The sequence below is a fragment of the Leuresthes tenuis genome, unplaced genomic scaffold (assembly GCF_036924035.1).
Source record: "Leuresthes tenuis unplaced genomic scaffold, fLeuTen1.0.hap1 SCAF_21, whole genome shotgun sequence".
NCBI lineage: Eukaryota > Metazoa > Chordata > Actinopteri > Atheriniformes > Atherinopsidae > Leuresthes > Leuresthes tenuis.
Window position 1 is genome coordinate 7,045,709 of NW_027325375.1, and position 12,986 is coordinate 7,058,694.

Consider the following 12,986-nt stretch of genomic DNA (forward strand, 5'->3'; position numbering starts at 1 on the left):
TCATAACCTTTTCCCACAACGACCCCTGAATGTTTCTTGTAAAAATTTAGAGTCTTTCCCAGTACTGTGGGATAACATGTCATTGTCCTGCTGAAACACTCAACCCTGGAGCTCAACTCCTACATTTGAAAATATTTTTTCTTCTTCATAGACCCATATTCTTGAAGAATCTTCACATTTTTATGGCTATGGATGTTCGTAATAACATTACAAACTATAAAAAAAAACGTTGTGATCATTGCTTTAAAATCTTTACTGCTGTTTGCTCACCTGTTTCAAGAAACTGAAAATGCAGTGCTGTCCTTCATGAGTTCATTCAAAGCCTAATTCTGAATTAAAAAATAAAAAAAGTTGCTACATATACTTTCAAGTATTCCAATGATTGTGTCCAGGGTGCATTATTTATCTTTTTTATATTTTGTTTCACAATAGTTGTTCATAAACTTTGGACATTTTATCAAAATATTCAAATGATACAAAATTGGGTGATTTGCATTTATTTATAAAGATATTCAGTTTTTTGTATTTACAATTCAGGGATGCTAATCATTCAGAAACGAATTTAGCTTTCTGACTAATTCGGGAGCTTCTGTTGTTGAAAATCAAACAAAAAAAAAAAACAACCTCTGTTTACCGAGCACCTTGGTGTTGAAAATTGTATCTTGACAGTTTATTATTTAAGTTTACAATTTTAAAGCCTCATTTCAGGGTTTATTCTGCATCATACTAGTCTTGAATGTAGCTTCTTTATTATTAGACATATACATCTAAAAAAAGAAGATGCCAGTACAAGGTGCTTATTTCATAACGTCCTCTTCTTATATATTTATATAGTAGTTGTTTCAACAGGTCAGTGGTTGAGATCTAACAAGTCATAATTACACTGGAATGAAACATTACTCGTTGGGCAATTTTAAAAAGGCATTTCTAGGGAAATGTGGCTCTCACACGCCAAACCATTCCTTAAAAGTATCTCAGAAGAAATACTGTCTATGGCATTGGCAGACAATATTAATACACTGATAATATTAAGCTTTTAGACAGAGCGAAACACGTGGCAAGAACACATACTGAAGTGCAAGCGTCAAGGCAAGAGTCCATCATTTCAAGCGCTGATTTCATTCAAAGCCTTTCCCCTGTTTCCCAATGATGGCGGGTCAAGAATGATAGTAGGGAACACCAACACCTCAGCTCTCCCCCGTCATCATTTGTGCGTCACAGAACAGCATTTAAATAATGACTATAAAGCACTGCATACACACTGGAGCCAGCTACCTGTGTTATCTGCATTCAGGCTGGTCTTAATGGTCATTTCACGTCACCTTTGTTTACATGAAGAGCTTCAGTCTGTCAAATGCTTTGTTCAAGTTATGGAGCAGATAAATAACCTATTAAATTTTGTCCCATATTGACCTACATACATTTGTTTGTCTCTGTCACCCTGACATGAAGACCACTGAGGCAAATGCAGATTCCATGTCCCGAGTGGTCTCTTTTCTTTTTTTGGCATGAAATGATCAAATAGAGCGCGAAAGCTGAAATGAAAAACTACTGTATCTATATAAAAACTGAATTAATTCAACTTGATGCATGATTTTTACACAGTTGGGATCAACAATGACAGAAAATCATCATTGTGGCTTGTTTTTCAGCTTGTTTTCACTGTTGATCTCATCTTGAAGCACCAGCTGATGGTGTGAGGCTTCGCAAAGGGCTGCAAACTGAAGGGATTCCATCAAAGCAACAACTTCTATATTTCAAGTCCTGGATGGAAGTTGACTCAGGAGCTGATGGGGTTTCTTCGCAGCCCCCTCAATCTAAACAGGTGTAAACACACGTAACTTCAGTTTAAGTGAGTAGAAGACAGCCCCGCTGGCCTTAAAAATCCAGAACCTTTGAACAATGGAGGGTTCAGCTCACCCTGACAGGAAGCACGCACTGCAAGTCTTTTCTGGAAAAAAATCTACTGTGTCAAAGCTCCTGCAGGTCACTTTTCTGACTTCGAAAAGTACAGAAAAAGCAGCAACTTGGTCAAAATGCGAGAAAACAAAAATACAGAAGTGAAATGTGTTTTAAAGTTGTGATTTTTTTTTGTAGAAGTTTCACATCAGAGCTAAAGGTGCCAAGTCTATAACAAGGTCAGGGAGTGATTATTAGGACAAAACTACATAATTCAAGCATAAACAAACTGTGAGATTGTTGGATATAGCATGTATGTAAGAGTATTTATAAATCTATATATTATTTATTTTGTTTAGATCTTCATTTATAAGCTTCACAATTTATTTATGTTTATATGACTTATTTTGCTCCTAAAAATCTCTCCATACATCCAGCTGATGATTAAATACAAACAGTGACAGACTGTGATTCATTCATCTCCAAGTGCTATCCCACTGTAGTGACTTTGAGTTGCCCTTTTAATTAAAAATCCTCTGTGCATCACTCTTCCTCCTCCTCTTCCTCTTCCTCCTCCTCCTCCCCTTCCTCCTCCTCCTCTTTGAGCTCCAGGTATTCCAGCCCCACTTCCTCCATTTCTGCCTCTCCACGCTCTTCATGGGACTCAGATTTCTGTCTCCTCACCTCACCCTCTGCCATGAAGTCCTCCTCCTCCTCCTCCTCATCCTCCTCATCTTCCTCCTCCTCGTCCTCTTCTGCCAGCAACTCCTCTTCATCATCCTCCAATACATTCCTCTCCTCTTCGCATGAAGAGATGGGTGAGTAGTGCGGGAGGTCGAACACTTGCGGGCTGCTCGGAGCTTCGGAGGTGCTGTGAGGTGGTGAGGTTACAGGAGCAGCGACGGGAATGGTGATAGGTACTGGGATGGAAAAAGCAGGAAATAACTCAGAAGCACACATGCCTCCACCGCCGCGGAGCTTTGTGGTGCTTCTGCTGGTTTGGTTGAGACTGCTGGTAGTGCTAGAGGCAGCAGAGGGGATGACAGCCATGCCAAGCCCAGAGGTGAGGGCTCTGTGTTCTGGTGCATATTCCCGGATCTCCCCTGGTTCCAGTGGCTCCGGCCCACAGGGGTCATGCTCACTGCAGGACAGCTTGCCGTCCAGTTTGGAGATGAAGAGCAGGCCGTCGCGGTGCTGGTTACAGTAGGAACTGGGGCACATCTCGCAGAAGGACGCTGCCTCCTTACCGCATATGTCGCATTGGTGCCACGGACATTCCCATCGACCTATAATGCACACACAGACAAAAACATCTGAATGACAAAGCTGAATTTTTTTCAAAGCTGGACACTTAATTCTGGTCAAAATGGCTGATTTTTAATTACAACTAAAATCCACAGTCCATCAAATATTTAACCGATTAAATGTTGGAAAGATGACACTGAATCATTAATGATTTGTTGAGTAAAATGCCAATATTTTTGTTGTTTTTTAAATTTTGTTGCTAATACTTCCACCTGACAACATTTAAATGTTGTTCTAGGACAAGAATTAGTGAAAGTATGGAAGTGTTTTCAGAACATTTATTCCGAAACTGAAAATAATCTTCTCTGGAGCAGGTTATATGTGCAGCCTTAGTTACCGTGGTGATTTAGCCAGGTTAAACAAGCCTGACAATAAAAACACTAACTCTCAGCTAAACATAGCTCTCTAAGCCCACTATTCTTTCTTCATACCCACAGATTAAAAGCAACACACAACATATTACACTGTCATTATTATAAAAACTAAGTACAGCCCATGATCCAACCGCTTGTAAAACCTGCAATAAAGTAATAATTTTCTATATGATGTTATCAGTCTCAAATTGTGGACCACTCTTCCTTACCATATTGTTTACTTTGACAAACAATCACTGGCAATAAAGCAGTACTAGAGTTTAACACTGACAGTTGTTCTCTTCCTTACTGTTTACGTAGATGTCACACCAATACAAACTGAAAGGAAATAGCATGACAGCATGACTCCAGTAGGTAAAGCCACTGACCAGCAGGCCTCTTGGTGAGGTTTAGGCAGTCTGCATGGTACACTTTGGGACATCCGGGTCTCTTACAGGAAACCATCTGTCCTCCGTCTCCACAGCTGAAACACTCGTCCTCTCTTTCTTTCGTCAGCACCACCTTTTTCTTCTTCTTGCCGTGGCCTCTCCTCCTCAGCTTGCGGCCTTTGTCATCAGATGGAGGGTTGTTCTGTTTGGAGAGGAGGGAGATTGAGAAGTTGGGGTTGGTAAGTGTCAGTGTATTTTTGAGAAGCTATCACATGTACCTCACCTTTGGCCTGACACCCAAGAAGCCGCTGCAGTTTGGTGCTCCACATTTACACACCGTCTTCCCGTTTCCCAAACACTCCAGGTTGTAGTTGAAGGTGAGTTCTGTGCCTGATTGATAAAACACAAACATATAACAGCATCTAGGGTTAAACATTTGGACTTAAAGGCTTAATAAAAGGCTATTAAGAAAGGTCTGAAGATTATGAAATTGTTAGACAGATCCATCAGTAGTCATGCAGTTAGTGACTGAAATATTCTTAGTGTACATTCAGGCAAGTGAAGGTGAAATATTGCACACCTAGCCTTTACATTCAAACGATATTTACTGCACATTTAACAGTACACCTCATTTAAATGTTTGATATACATTTTCCATATTTAAATGAAGCATCAGACCTGCAGTGACGTCAACAAGAGCAAACAGTCCCACCCGGGTGTCTCCGCTCACTGTCCACTTCTGTGTCTCACAGTTTGGCTGACAGCAGTGGTTCATGAAGCGAGCCTCGTTCCCCTTCGGCCCGGCGTCGATTATCCGGTCCTAACACAAACACAAAGCAAAATGAAAAAATCGAGCAGATTATACCTTGCCTGAAAAAACGCTGAATGTGCACTGTTTACAGACAGTGCAGTATATACATTTTAGGCCTTTATTTTCAGATTGAGCAGCTACCTCAGAAGCCAGGCCTTGAAATGAGCGTTTCCTATCTGTGGAAAAATTAAGCTTCCGTTGCTGTGACATAAACAGGCTGTGCAAAGAAAGCTGCGAAAAGAACAGACATCTGACTCTGGGTAGCAAACAGCTGACTCTGTCACTGAAAGAAACTTATTTGTCAATTCATATAAAAGTTTATTTTTTTAGGGCACTTTTGTGTCTTTATTGATAAACAAAAGAGACTAAAGGAATTGAGTTGTTCAATAAATATTCAAACCATTTATGAACAAAAGCCACTTTCATTGTTTCAACTCCCAAGATGTTCTCTGTAACTAACAGTTTTAAGTGTAAATGGGATTGGTCTTTTCTGGCTGCCACAGACCTCAGATCTGTTCAGGTTGAACAGAATTTTTGATCCAGTCTAATCATCTTCATGTTTCCTGGGTGCCTCGGTTCCTGTAGACTATTTTTCAAGTCTCAGAAACGATAATGAAGAGTCTGGAGTCATTTTACATTCTATATGTCTTCCTGCTGTATAAGGTAGTCTATTAAATGTATGAAAAGCAGGCCTGTTGACCATCAGATCTGACTTCTTTTGAAAGTTGACAGTAAATCCATTTCTGATCATAACGTGTGTTAAACACCGCTAATGCAGCAATACCTTGTCCAGAGTTAACATGTAGAAATTACAGATGTCGTTCTCCTGCGCATGTCTGATCCTCGACCTGCACTCCTCCTCGTCAATCACCTCCCCGACGTACTCACTCACAAACTGGCCCTAACAGAAACACACATTAGCCATTAAACCGCAACTTGCGATGGGGCATCTGCAGCGTCAGCAGTGCAGCATCAGCAGTCAGCTGCACTTACCTTCTTGATGTCGTGGACACAGCGGAGTCCCCACCCTCGAGACAACGTTCTGAAGATCTCTACTTGGCTGTACTGGCGCTTGGTAAAAGCCTGGTTAAGGCAGCGCTCCCCCGCCGGGCAAACCTGCAAGTTCAGAAAGTCCTCTTTTTCTCTTCTTTTTCTTTTTTTTTTAAATGAAGGAGCATCAGTGAGTACAAAACACGTCTGTATGACAGCACATCGCTCTCCAGGGAAGGCAATCAATCTATACTTTCCCAAATACAAAGTGTTAAATCCCAAAAACACAACTGATTATACCTTGGTGTCGTCCTTTCTATGACCACATCATTACAGTACATTTCAACTCATCTTTTTAGATTGTCACAATTGAGATCGACAAAAAAAAAAGTGAAATAAACAAGGGAATGATGCGCATATTTACTGTGTAAATCTGTGGGGTCGGAAATGGAGCCACAGAGGCAGATGGGAAATACAAACTGACCATTATTAAAGACTGTCCCTCTGATTAAAAAAAATAAAAAATTGTGAAGAAGTTCTCCATATCATCTTACAATGTGTAAAAATAAATAAAACAACTCAAAAACTGTACAGTTCAAAATAAAAATACTCATCTAAGAGAAGAATTGAATTAATCAGTTTACATCACTCTGGGTGAATTCATATCTACTTGTAAAGACTTGCATCTTTTTGGTGATTGTGTACTTAGTTGAGCTCTTTAATCCACCTCATTAAACATGTTCAGCATTGAGATGTGTTAGCGAATGTGCACTAACAACTAAAAGTCAGTGAGCATCACACTTGCAGTGAAAGTTAATAATAAGATCTGTTGTGTGCTCAGTTCACTGTGGCTACCATGTGTGCTGCCACTTGAAAGGTTTCGTTTTCCTCTCAGCCACTGTAAGCAGTGCCAGAAAAGCAAAATAACATGATGTAGCAAATGATAACAACTGATGTAACCCTATTCAACCCTTTAGCTCCGCCATAGTTGTGGGATGTAACACCACTGCCATGCGAACAAATTTCCAGGTGAGCTCTGTACATGCACAGCCATACATGTGTATTTGTTGTCATATAGGAGAGGTCAGAAAGACACCATCAAAAGCCCACAAAAATGTCAAGTGATCATAAAGCAAAAACGGTGTGCTGTGGGGCTGGAAACCAAAGTGGTGAACTGCGGTATGTCTGCCTCAGGACGCTCTTTCAGGGCTGGGAATGTGTCTAACAGAAGTCTGTGTACTTCAAAATGATATTTTAAAGTTTGCTTTCCAGAAAAAAAGAAGTGCAGCATCTCTGACCCTGTAAAGTAACTCTTAATTATCTCAAACAAAGTGATTTGGGTGGGGGTTTCTCGGTACCTGAGGGTGGCATTCATACAGCAACATGCGGTTGATGCACTCAGAGTCCATCCCACACGGACTCTCATCTGTCGCCTTGCAGTTGCAGCGTGGGATCTCTGATAGGTCGGCGGTAAAGATCTGAACTTTCCCTATTGGCCGGTTCACCTGGATGACATGGAAAGGTGGACATCAAGTGAGGATTGTAAAATTCTTAGAACAGTTATTTATCAAGTCATCTTTCAAGCTTTGGTTAAAAAAAGAAAAAAGAAAAAAAATGATACCAATCCTCGGTGTCATAATATTTTTCCATACATTTTTGCATACATATATATGTATATATATGTGTGTGTGTATATTTTTACTAATACCCTGAATAATGGTGACTGTACAGAAAAGAGGCATTTCTTTATCTAGTATAGTTTCAATATATCTAATTTCTCCGATTGTATTATTTTGCCTCGGTAAATTCCACAAGATGCAGTTAAACAGAACCTTTGTCTTCTTAACATACACTATTAGCTCATTTACCTATCCTTGATAACTAGCTTAGCTTAGTTTACAGTAAGTTATCTAAAAAAACAAGTGTCATTTCATTCTTTTTGGACCGTTATAAAAACACGTAATCAACTCTATAAACACTAACAAATGAAAATGCTACAAAGCTAAACCAAGAGGCTAGCCCACCCATTTCTGCGAAGGAACTACTGCGTCTCCGTTCCTCTGTCTGGCCATCTGTGTGTTTAGCTGGGGTTATGTTACTCTTTTGACTCAAATCTTTACCTCACGTGGCACGCTTTCTGAAAAATGCTGACATTCAAACAAAATGTATTCTAAAAAGTATTCCTGGATAGAGAATGTAAAGTTAACATATGTAGATTTGTATCGATGCAACATTGCATTGCTGCTTGCTCTGATGCTGTGTTGTGTGAATGCACCCTGAAGCAGCACAAAATCTCTTTAGATAAGGTCTTCCTTCTTTCTCCCTGTCCTCTCGTCATCTCTTTTCCTCTCTACCAGATTTCACTGTTTTCTGCAAAACAAAAAACGAGAGCTACCCAGGCTAAAATGGCTGAAAGTTGACTGAAACAAGATGGTGCTCCCAAACCCAGCATGCAACAGGATGTGATGAACTCTCACATTTTCAGGGAGTGCGTTTTTTCATATTGGTTCTTGTTTTTTCTTCTTTTTTTTTAGACTTCAACATTATTTTATGAGATAGTAGATAGGAGTAGATAGGATAAATATAGAAATGTTAATTTTAATGGACAGCAGCTATAAAATGGAGGTGTTCCACCTTAAATTAAGCCAACTGGCCTGTTTGGATACTTAAAAAAATCTTAGGATTTTACTATTACCACCACACTTTTGATGAAAGCTGAAAGACATGAAGGAAAAGCACAAGTGTTCCATTTAACCTTTATGTGTTTGTATGGCGGGGGCTTTCTGTCATTCTTCCTGTCCTCCTGAAGCTGCCGAAGCTCCTTCTCTGCCTGCAGCTCACGAAATCGCACAGCTGCCTCCTCCAAAGCTGACAAGCACCATCAACAGTCAGACACTCAGCATCGCCAAGTCAACATAATAAGCACGAGAAACAAATAAAAGAGAATCTTACCTTTCTTGTAGGTTGCATCAACACCTTTTCCCATCTTTTCCTTGCTGTTGGCGTCCACGTCCATGTAAGGGAAGACCCTGGCTTGGTAGGTCCACAAGTAGTCGTTGGAGCCAAAGAAGTGTACGGGGAACTCTCCAATGTCGTGCCTCATCCGCTGGATGTTCTCTGGGATTGTTTTTGGATGGCTGACCTCTGCTGGCCACCACCTCAATAAAAAAAGAAAAATAGAAAATAAAAGAATTTTTCTTGTATTCTTTATAAATGTCACAATAGTGTTCCTAAGTCTAATACATTAATGCCATCAATTTTATTCTAAGAATCAAATTATTTGGTATGTCGAAATAAAAAAAGATGAAATTCAGCACCAGCTAACATGCTGTTTAACAGGCATCATGTTCACCTCCATGTTTAATGTTCTGACACACAAGCATTTGTAAATTAACCCTCATAACACTATAGTGCAGTCAAAGTTGATCTGAATGTCACTAGTTTTGCAGACATCTGGCCACAAACTCTGAGTTCCCATGACTGAAATAGCATCCCTGCAGTCCCATATGGAGATGACAGCATCATACTGTGGAAATATTTTTAACAATAAGAATATGAGCAAATGTTTAGTCCAGTTGAAATCTGTATGCTGCTGTAGGTCAGGGAGGACTTCATCATGGTTTCAGCCCATTCTACAGTCTCCACTGCTGTTCACTCACCTGTAACGCCCAACCTTCACCCAGAGGATGTCCTTGTAGCGAGGTTTTTTCCCAGCCTTGCAGTCGTTGCAGTACCAGCTGCCTTTAGGCATCTCAATGTTAAGACACTCGCGATGAAACGCAGCAGGACAGGACTCGCAGCAAAGCAGACTTCCCCCTGGGCCACAAGGCAAGGAATATTTGTGTTTCAACCATTCATGTTTTTAGACACTAAGTTTGAGGCTATATACAGTTCCTCACAATGACAAAGCAAAAACAAGTTTTCAGGAGTGTTTTGCCAATTTATTGAAACAGATGGCGAAAATCTCCTTTTATTTAACAGTTTAGACTCTTTGTCTTAGGTGCATCTATATAAAGTTTAACAGCTGATGGTGTATGTCTGTAGGTTGAAATGTGTTGAGGACGCCATGGGAAGGATGCAAGAGAGTTTCTGCAGTATTCAACTTGCCCTGCAGCACTAAAGCTTCCATGATTCTACTATAGAAGAAGATTTGAACCACCATTAGACCTCTTAGATGTATCTGGCAAACTGAATAATCAATGAAGAAAGGTGGAGATGAGAGGACCTGACAGAAGGACAACTGTCAGTGTAGCACTTAACCAGTGAGACTGTCACTGGTAGCGAAAGGTGAATGCAGAATAATATAGAAATGCTGAGGTGAAGGTTTGCATTTCAACACAACTTAAACCTAAAGCACATCTGATAGAAAACACAGGTATAGTTTCAGCAAAGGTCTGGGCATGACTCAGCATGGGTGCAAACTCACTCTCCCCACCCAACCTGGTTGAGCTGGAATGTTTCTGCAGAGAGGAAAGGGGAGAACCTTACAAACAGAAAATGTGCCAAGCTTGTAAGATCATTCCCGAGACCCCAGGTAAAAGAAAGAGATATCTAACATGAAAGGAACAGTGTGGGCATTTTGAGATATGTTTCATAATTATGAACAACTATGTTCAACATGACAAAATGATGCAGCTACAGCCAAAGTTACCTGTGATGATTTTTTTAAGTAAAGTAATTAAATTCCCCTCCTCTTTAGCAATAAGAAAAACTATACTTTGGGTTAATTAACTGGTGTGGTGATACCTTCGGTGCAGACGAAGCACCAGCTGACATTGACATGTTCGTGGTTCTTGACGCCGCGGCGGGGGGTGAAATGATTGGGGCAGACGATGCTGTTGCTGGAAAGCACAACGCTGCCCGCTGCCATACACAGATCTGTCGCGTGATAGGCTACTGGGCAACGCACACACCGCACCAGACGACCTACAGACAAACACGAGGGAACAGACGGTCAGAGCAGCACAGGGGCAACGACATCAGAGACGTGGTCACAGCGTCCTCCTGTTTACCTTTAGAGATGGATGAGCTGTTGGGATTGGCAATGAAGCAGGTGAGGCAGACGTGGATGGAGCAGCGGAAACCGCGGTTCACAGGTGCGGTCGGGCCGTAGTTTGCGATACACTCACCGTGGTAAAACTTCCCACACACGGGAATCATGCAGCGTCTCACATCCTCGCTGCGCTTTTTACACACAAAGCAGGTATGGATGCCTAAACAAAACAAAAGTTTCTCCTTAAAAATTTAAATAACCTATCAGATATATTTACCAGTTATAACAGAAAATAAACATTCTTCTTCATTGAACACTTTGAAGATATGAAAACCATTGACCACAATTCATCTCTTCAGCCCCGTTTCTCCTTAAATAATTCCTAATATAAACAATAAGAAAAAGTAAGCCAATGAAGAATATTAAAGAAATAAAGAAAATTGAGAACTGAATTTAGCTTGAGCTTTTTTTCCTTCAAGTCTATATCATAAATAATTGTGCTATCATTTCCACCAGATAACAGCTTTTAAGGCAGCTGAAGCTACAATTTTCTCTTACTTTTTTGCAAACTTGACTTAACTGGCCACATTAACCCAACAGAATGAATGAGAAAGAGTCGCGCAACAGTGGTGCTCAAATGAGCTGGAGAAAGTGAAACTTCTGGAGCAGAACAAAGTAATAAATCAGACAAATCAGTTAGATTCTGAAAGGCAAAAGCAGGGAGGTGGTGCAGCAGATTTTATGTGAAAATATTTGGTCTGCCAGTGAGCCTGTATGGCCGTATTTCGTAACCCTAGTGTAAAATTAACATGAAGAAAAACAGAAATCATTTTGGCTTTATCAACATTCGCTATCAATAGACTTATTCTCAGAGAACGCCTGTACAGCTTAAACTGACACGCACCTGATTTGCACTCTGGACAGACAAACTTCCCTTTTGGTGCCTCCGCCAGAGAGATGCAGGCCAGATGGAAGGCTCCACAGCACTGTCCCTCACAGAGGAGCAGCTCCCCGGTCTTCTCACATACCTGAGACAGAAAAATAACATTTATTTTCAAAGATGATGCCAAAATAGATGTGTGCTGGGGTTACATTTCTTCTGTGAATTTCACGGGTGAAGCTGAACTTTTGGAGATGAAAGCTTATTACTCTAAAATACAAACAAATACTTGTGTCTAAGTTTTATCCTCCAGTTTATCTATTTACTTTAAACCTTCTTTGAAAATGGGTTTTTAAGTTAGAATTAAAAAAAACTCTAGAATTGACTCTGTCATCACAATACAGGCTTATGAAGAATCACATTCAATTGACGAAATGCATGAAAAGTTAAGAAATCTCAAAAGTTCAAGCAAGAATGACATCAACAACACATCAACCATCTGGCCCGACAGGACATTTACTCAGCAGCCGTAAACATGGGCACAAAAAACAACACAAAAGCTGGGCTTCTGTCTTTACTTGAATTATATATGTAATAACCTGATTCTTGTCAGTTATTTGTTTTTTCCTTAATTGTGGGCTATCATTCATAAGATGTATAACTTCTGTTCAGTTGATTTGAATTATGAGTTATTGGAAGTTTCATGCAATAAGAGTTAACATTTAAATATTGGTATGTTGTTCAGTATATGGATTTAATAATTTACGGTTAAATGTGTATCAATTTTATCAAAATTAGTTAAGACTTTCAGTGTGTAATAGAGAGGATAATAATTATTTACTTTAACGATTGATGACCACTGGGTTTTTTTACCTGTGAGAGATCAGGAGAGTGGGGAGCGGAAGGGACAGAAGCGAGAGGGAAAAACGGTGGAGAGCAAAAGTTTTTTTTTCATGTGTGTTTCTGACCAGAAAGTTTTCCATTATTTATTAGTTGTAACTTTATGACGGTAATTGTTAATTGGACACTGCACTCTGGCATGAGAACGTTTTGGGACAGTTTGCTGCTGCATTGGTGTGTTTTCCTTGTGAGGCTAATCCAGCTAGCCGGAGCTTGCTTAGCAACGTTTGCAACCGGGAGAGAAGTCAGCCACTGCCTCTGCACGGACGAGAGCGGAGATTGCTGCCGGGAGGAGCTTCATTGGTGGATGAGAGCGGTTTCCTGGGGTTGGGGATGATCTGCTTTCGGTGGTGGTGTGCTTCCTGCAGCTCCAAGGTGCTGTGCTGTGCTGTGCTGCTGTGGTTGAGACGGGTCCAGGTGGGCGCATGTGCGTTTCCCATGCACTGAGGAACTCGAACAGCTGATC

The 12,986-nt window shown here is 40.5% G+C and overlaps 1 protein-coding gene across 4 annotated transcripts in view; it reads right to left on the reverse strand.

The window, feature by feature from the left end:
- Positions 1-481: 481 nt before the first annotated feature.
- The window catches only part of nsd1b (nuclear receptor binding SET domain protein 1b), a 34,333-nt gene continuing 21,828 nt past the window's right edge, over positions 482-12,986 (reverse strand). For all 4 annotated transcript variants that reach the window (XM_072375474.1, XM_072375473.1, XM_072375475.1 and 1 more), the window contains 13 exons: positions 11,645-11,768; positions 10,760-10,960; positions 10,494-10,673; positions 9,407-9,563; positions 8,700-8,905; positions 8,503-8,615; positions 7,106-7,252; positions 5,751-5,873; positions 5,542-5,658; positions 4,625-4,766; positions 4,230-4,336; positions 3,947-4,148; positions 482-3,185 (listed from right to left, as the gene is read on the reverse strand). In XM_072375474.1, coding sequence (XP_072231575.1) covers positions 2,443-3,185; positions 3,947-4,148; positions 4,230-4,336; positions 4,625-4,766; positions 5,542-5,658; positions 5,751-5,873; positions 7,106-7,252; positions 8,503-8,615; positions 8,700-8,905; positions 9,407-9,563; positions 10,494-10,673; positions 10,760-10,960; positions 11,645-11,768 — 2,562 coding nt within the window. In that variant the 3' untranslated portion in view covers positions 482-2,442. The remainder of the gene's footprint in view (positions 3,186-3,946; positions 4,149-4,229; positions 4,337-4,624; positions 4,767-5,541; positions 5,659-5,750; positions 5,874-7,105; positions 7,253-8,502; positions 8,616-8,699; positions 8,906-9,406; positions 9,564-10,493; positions 10,674-10,759; positions 10,961-11,644; positions 11,769-12,986) is intronic.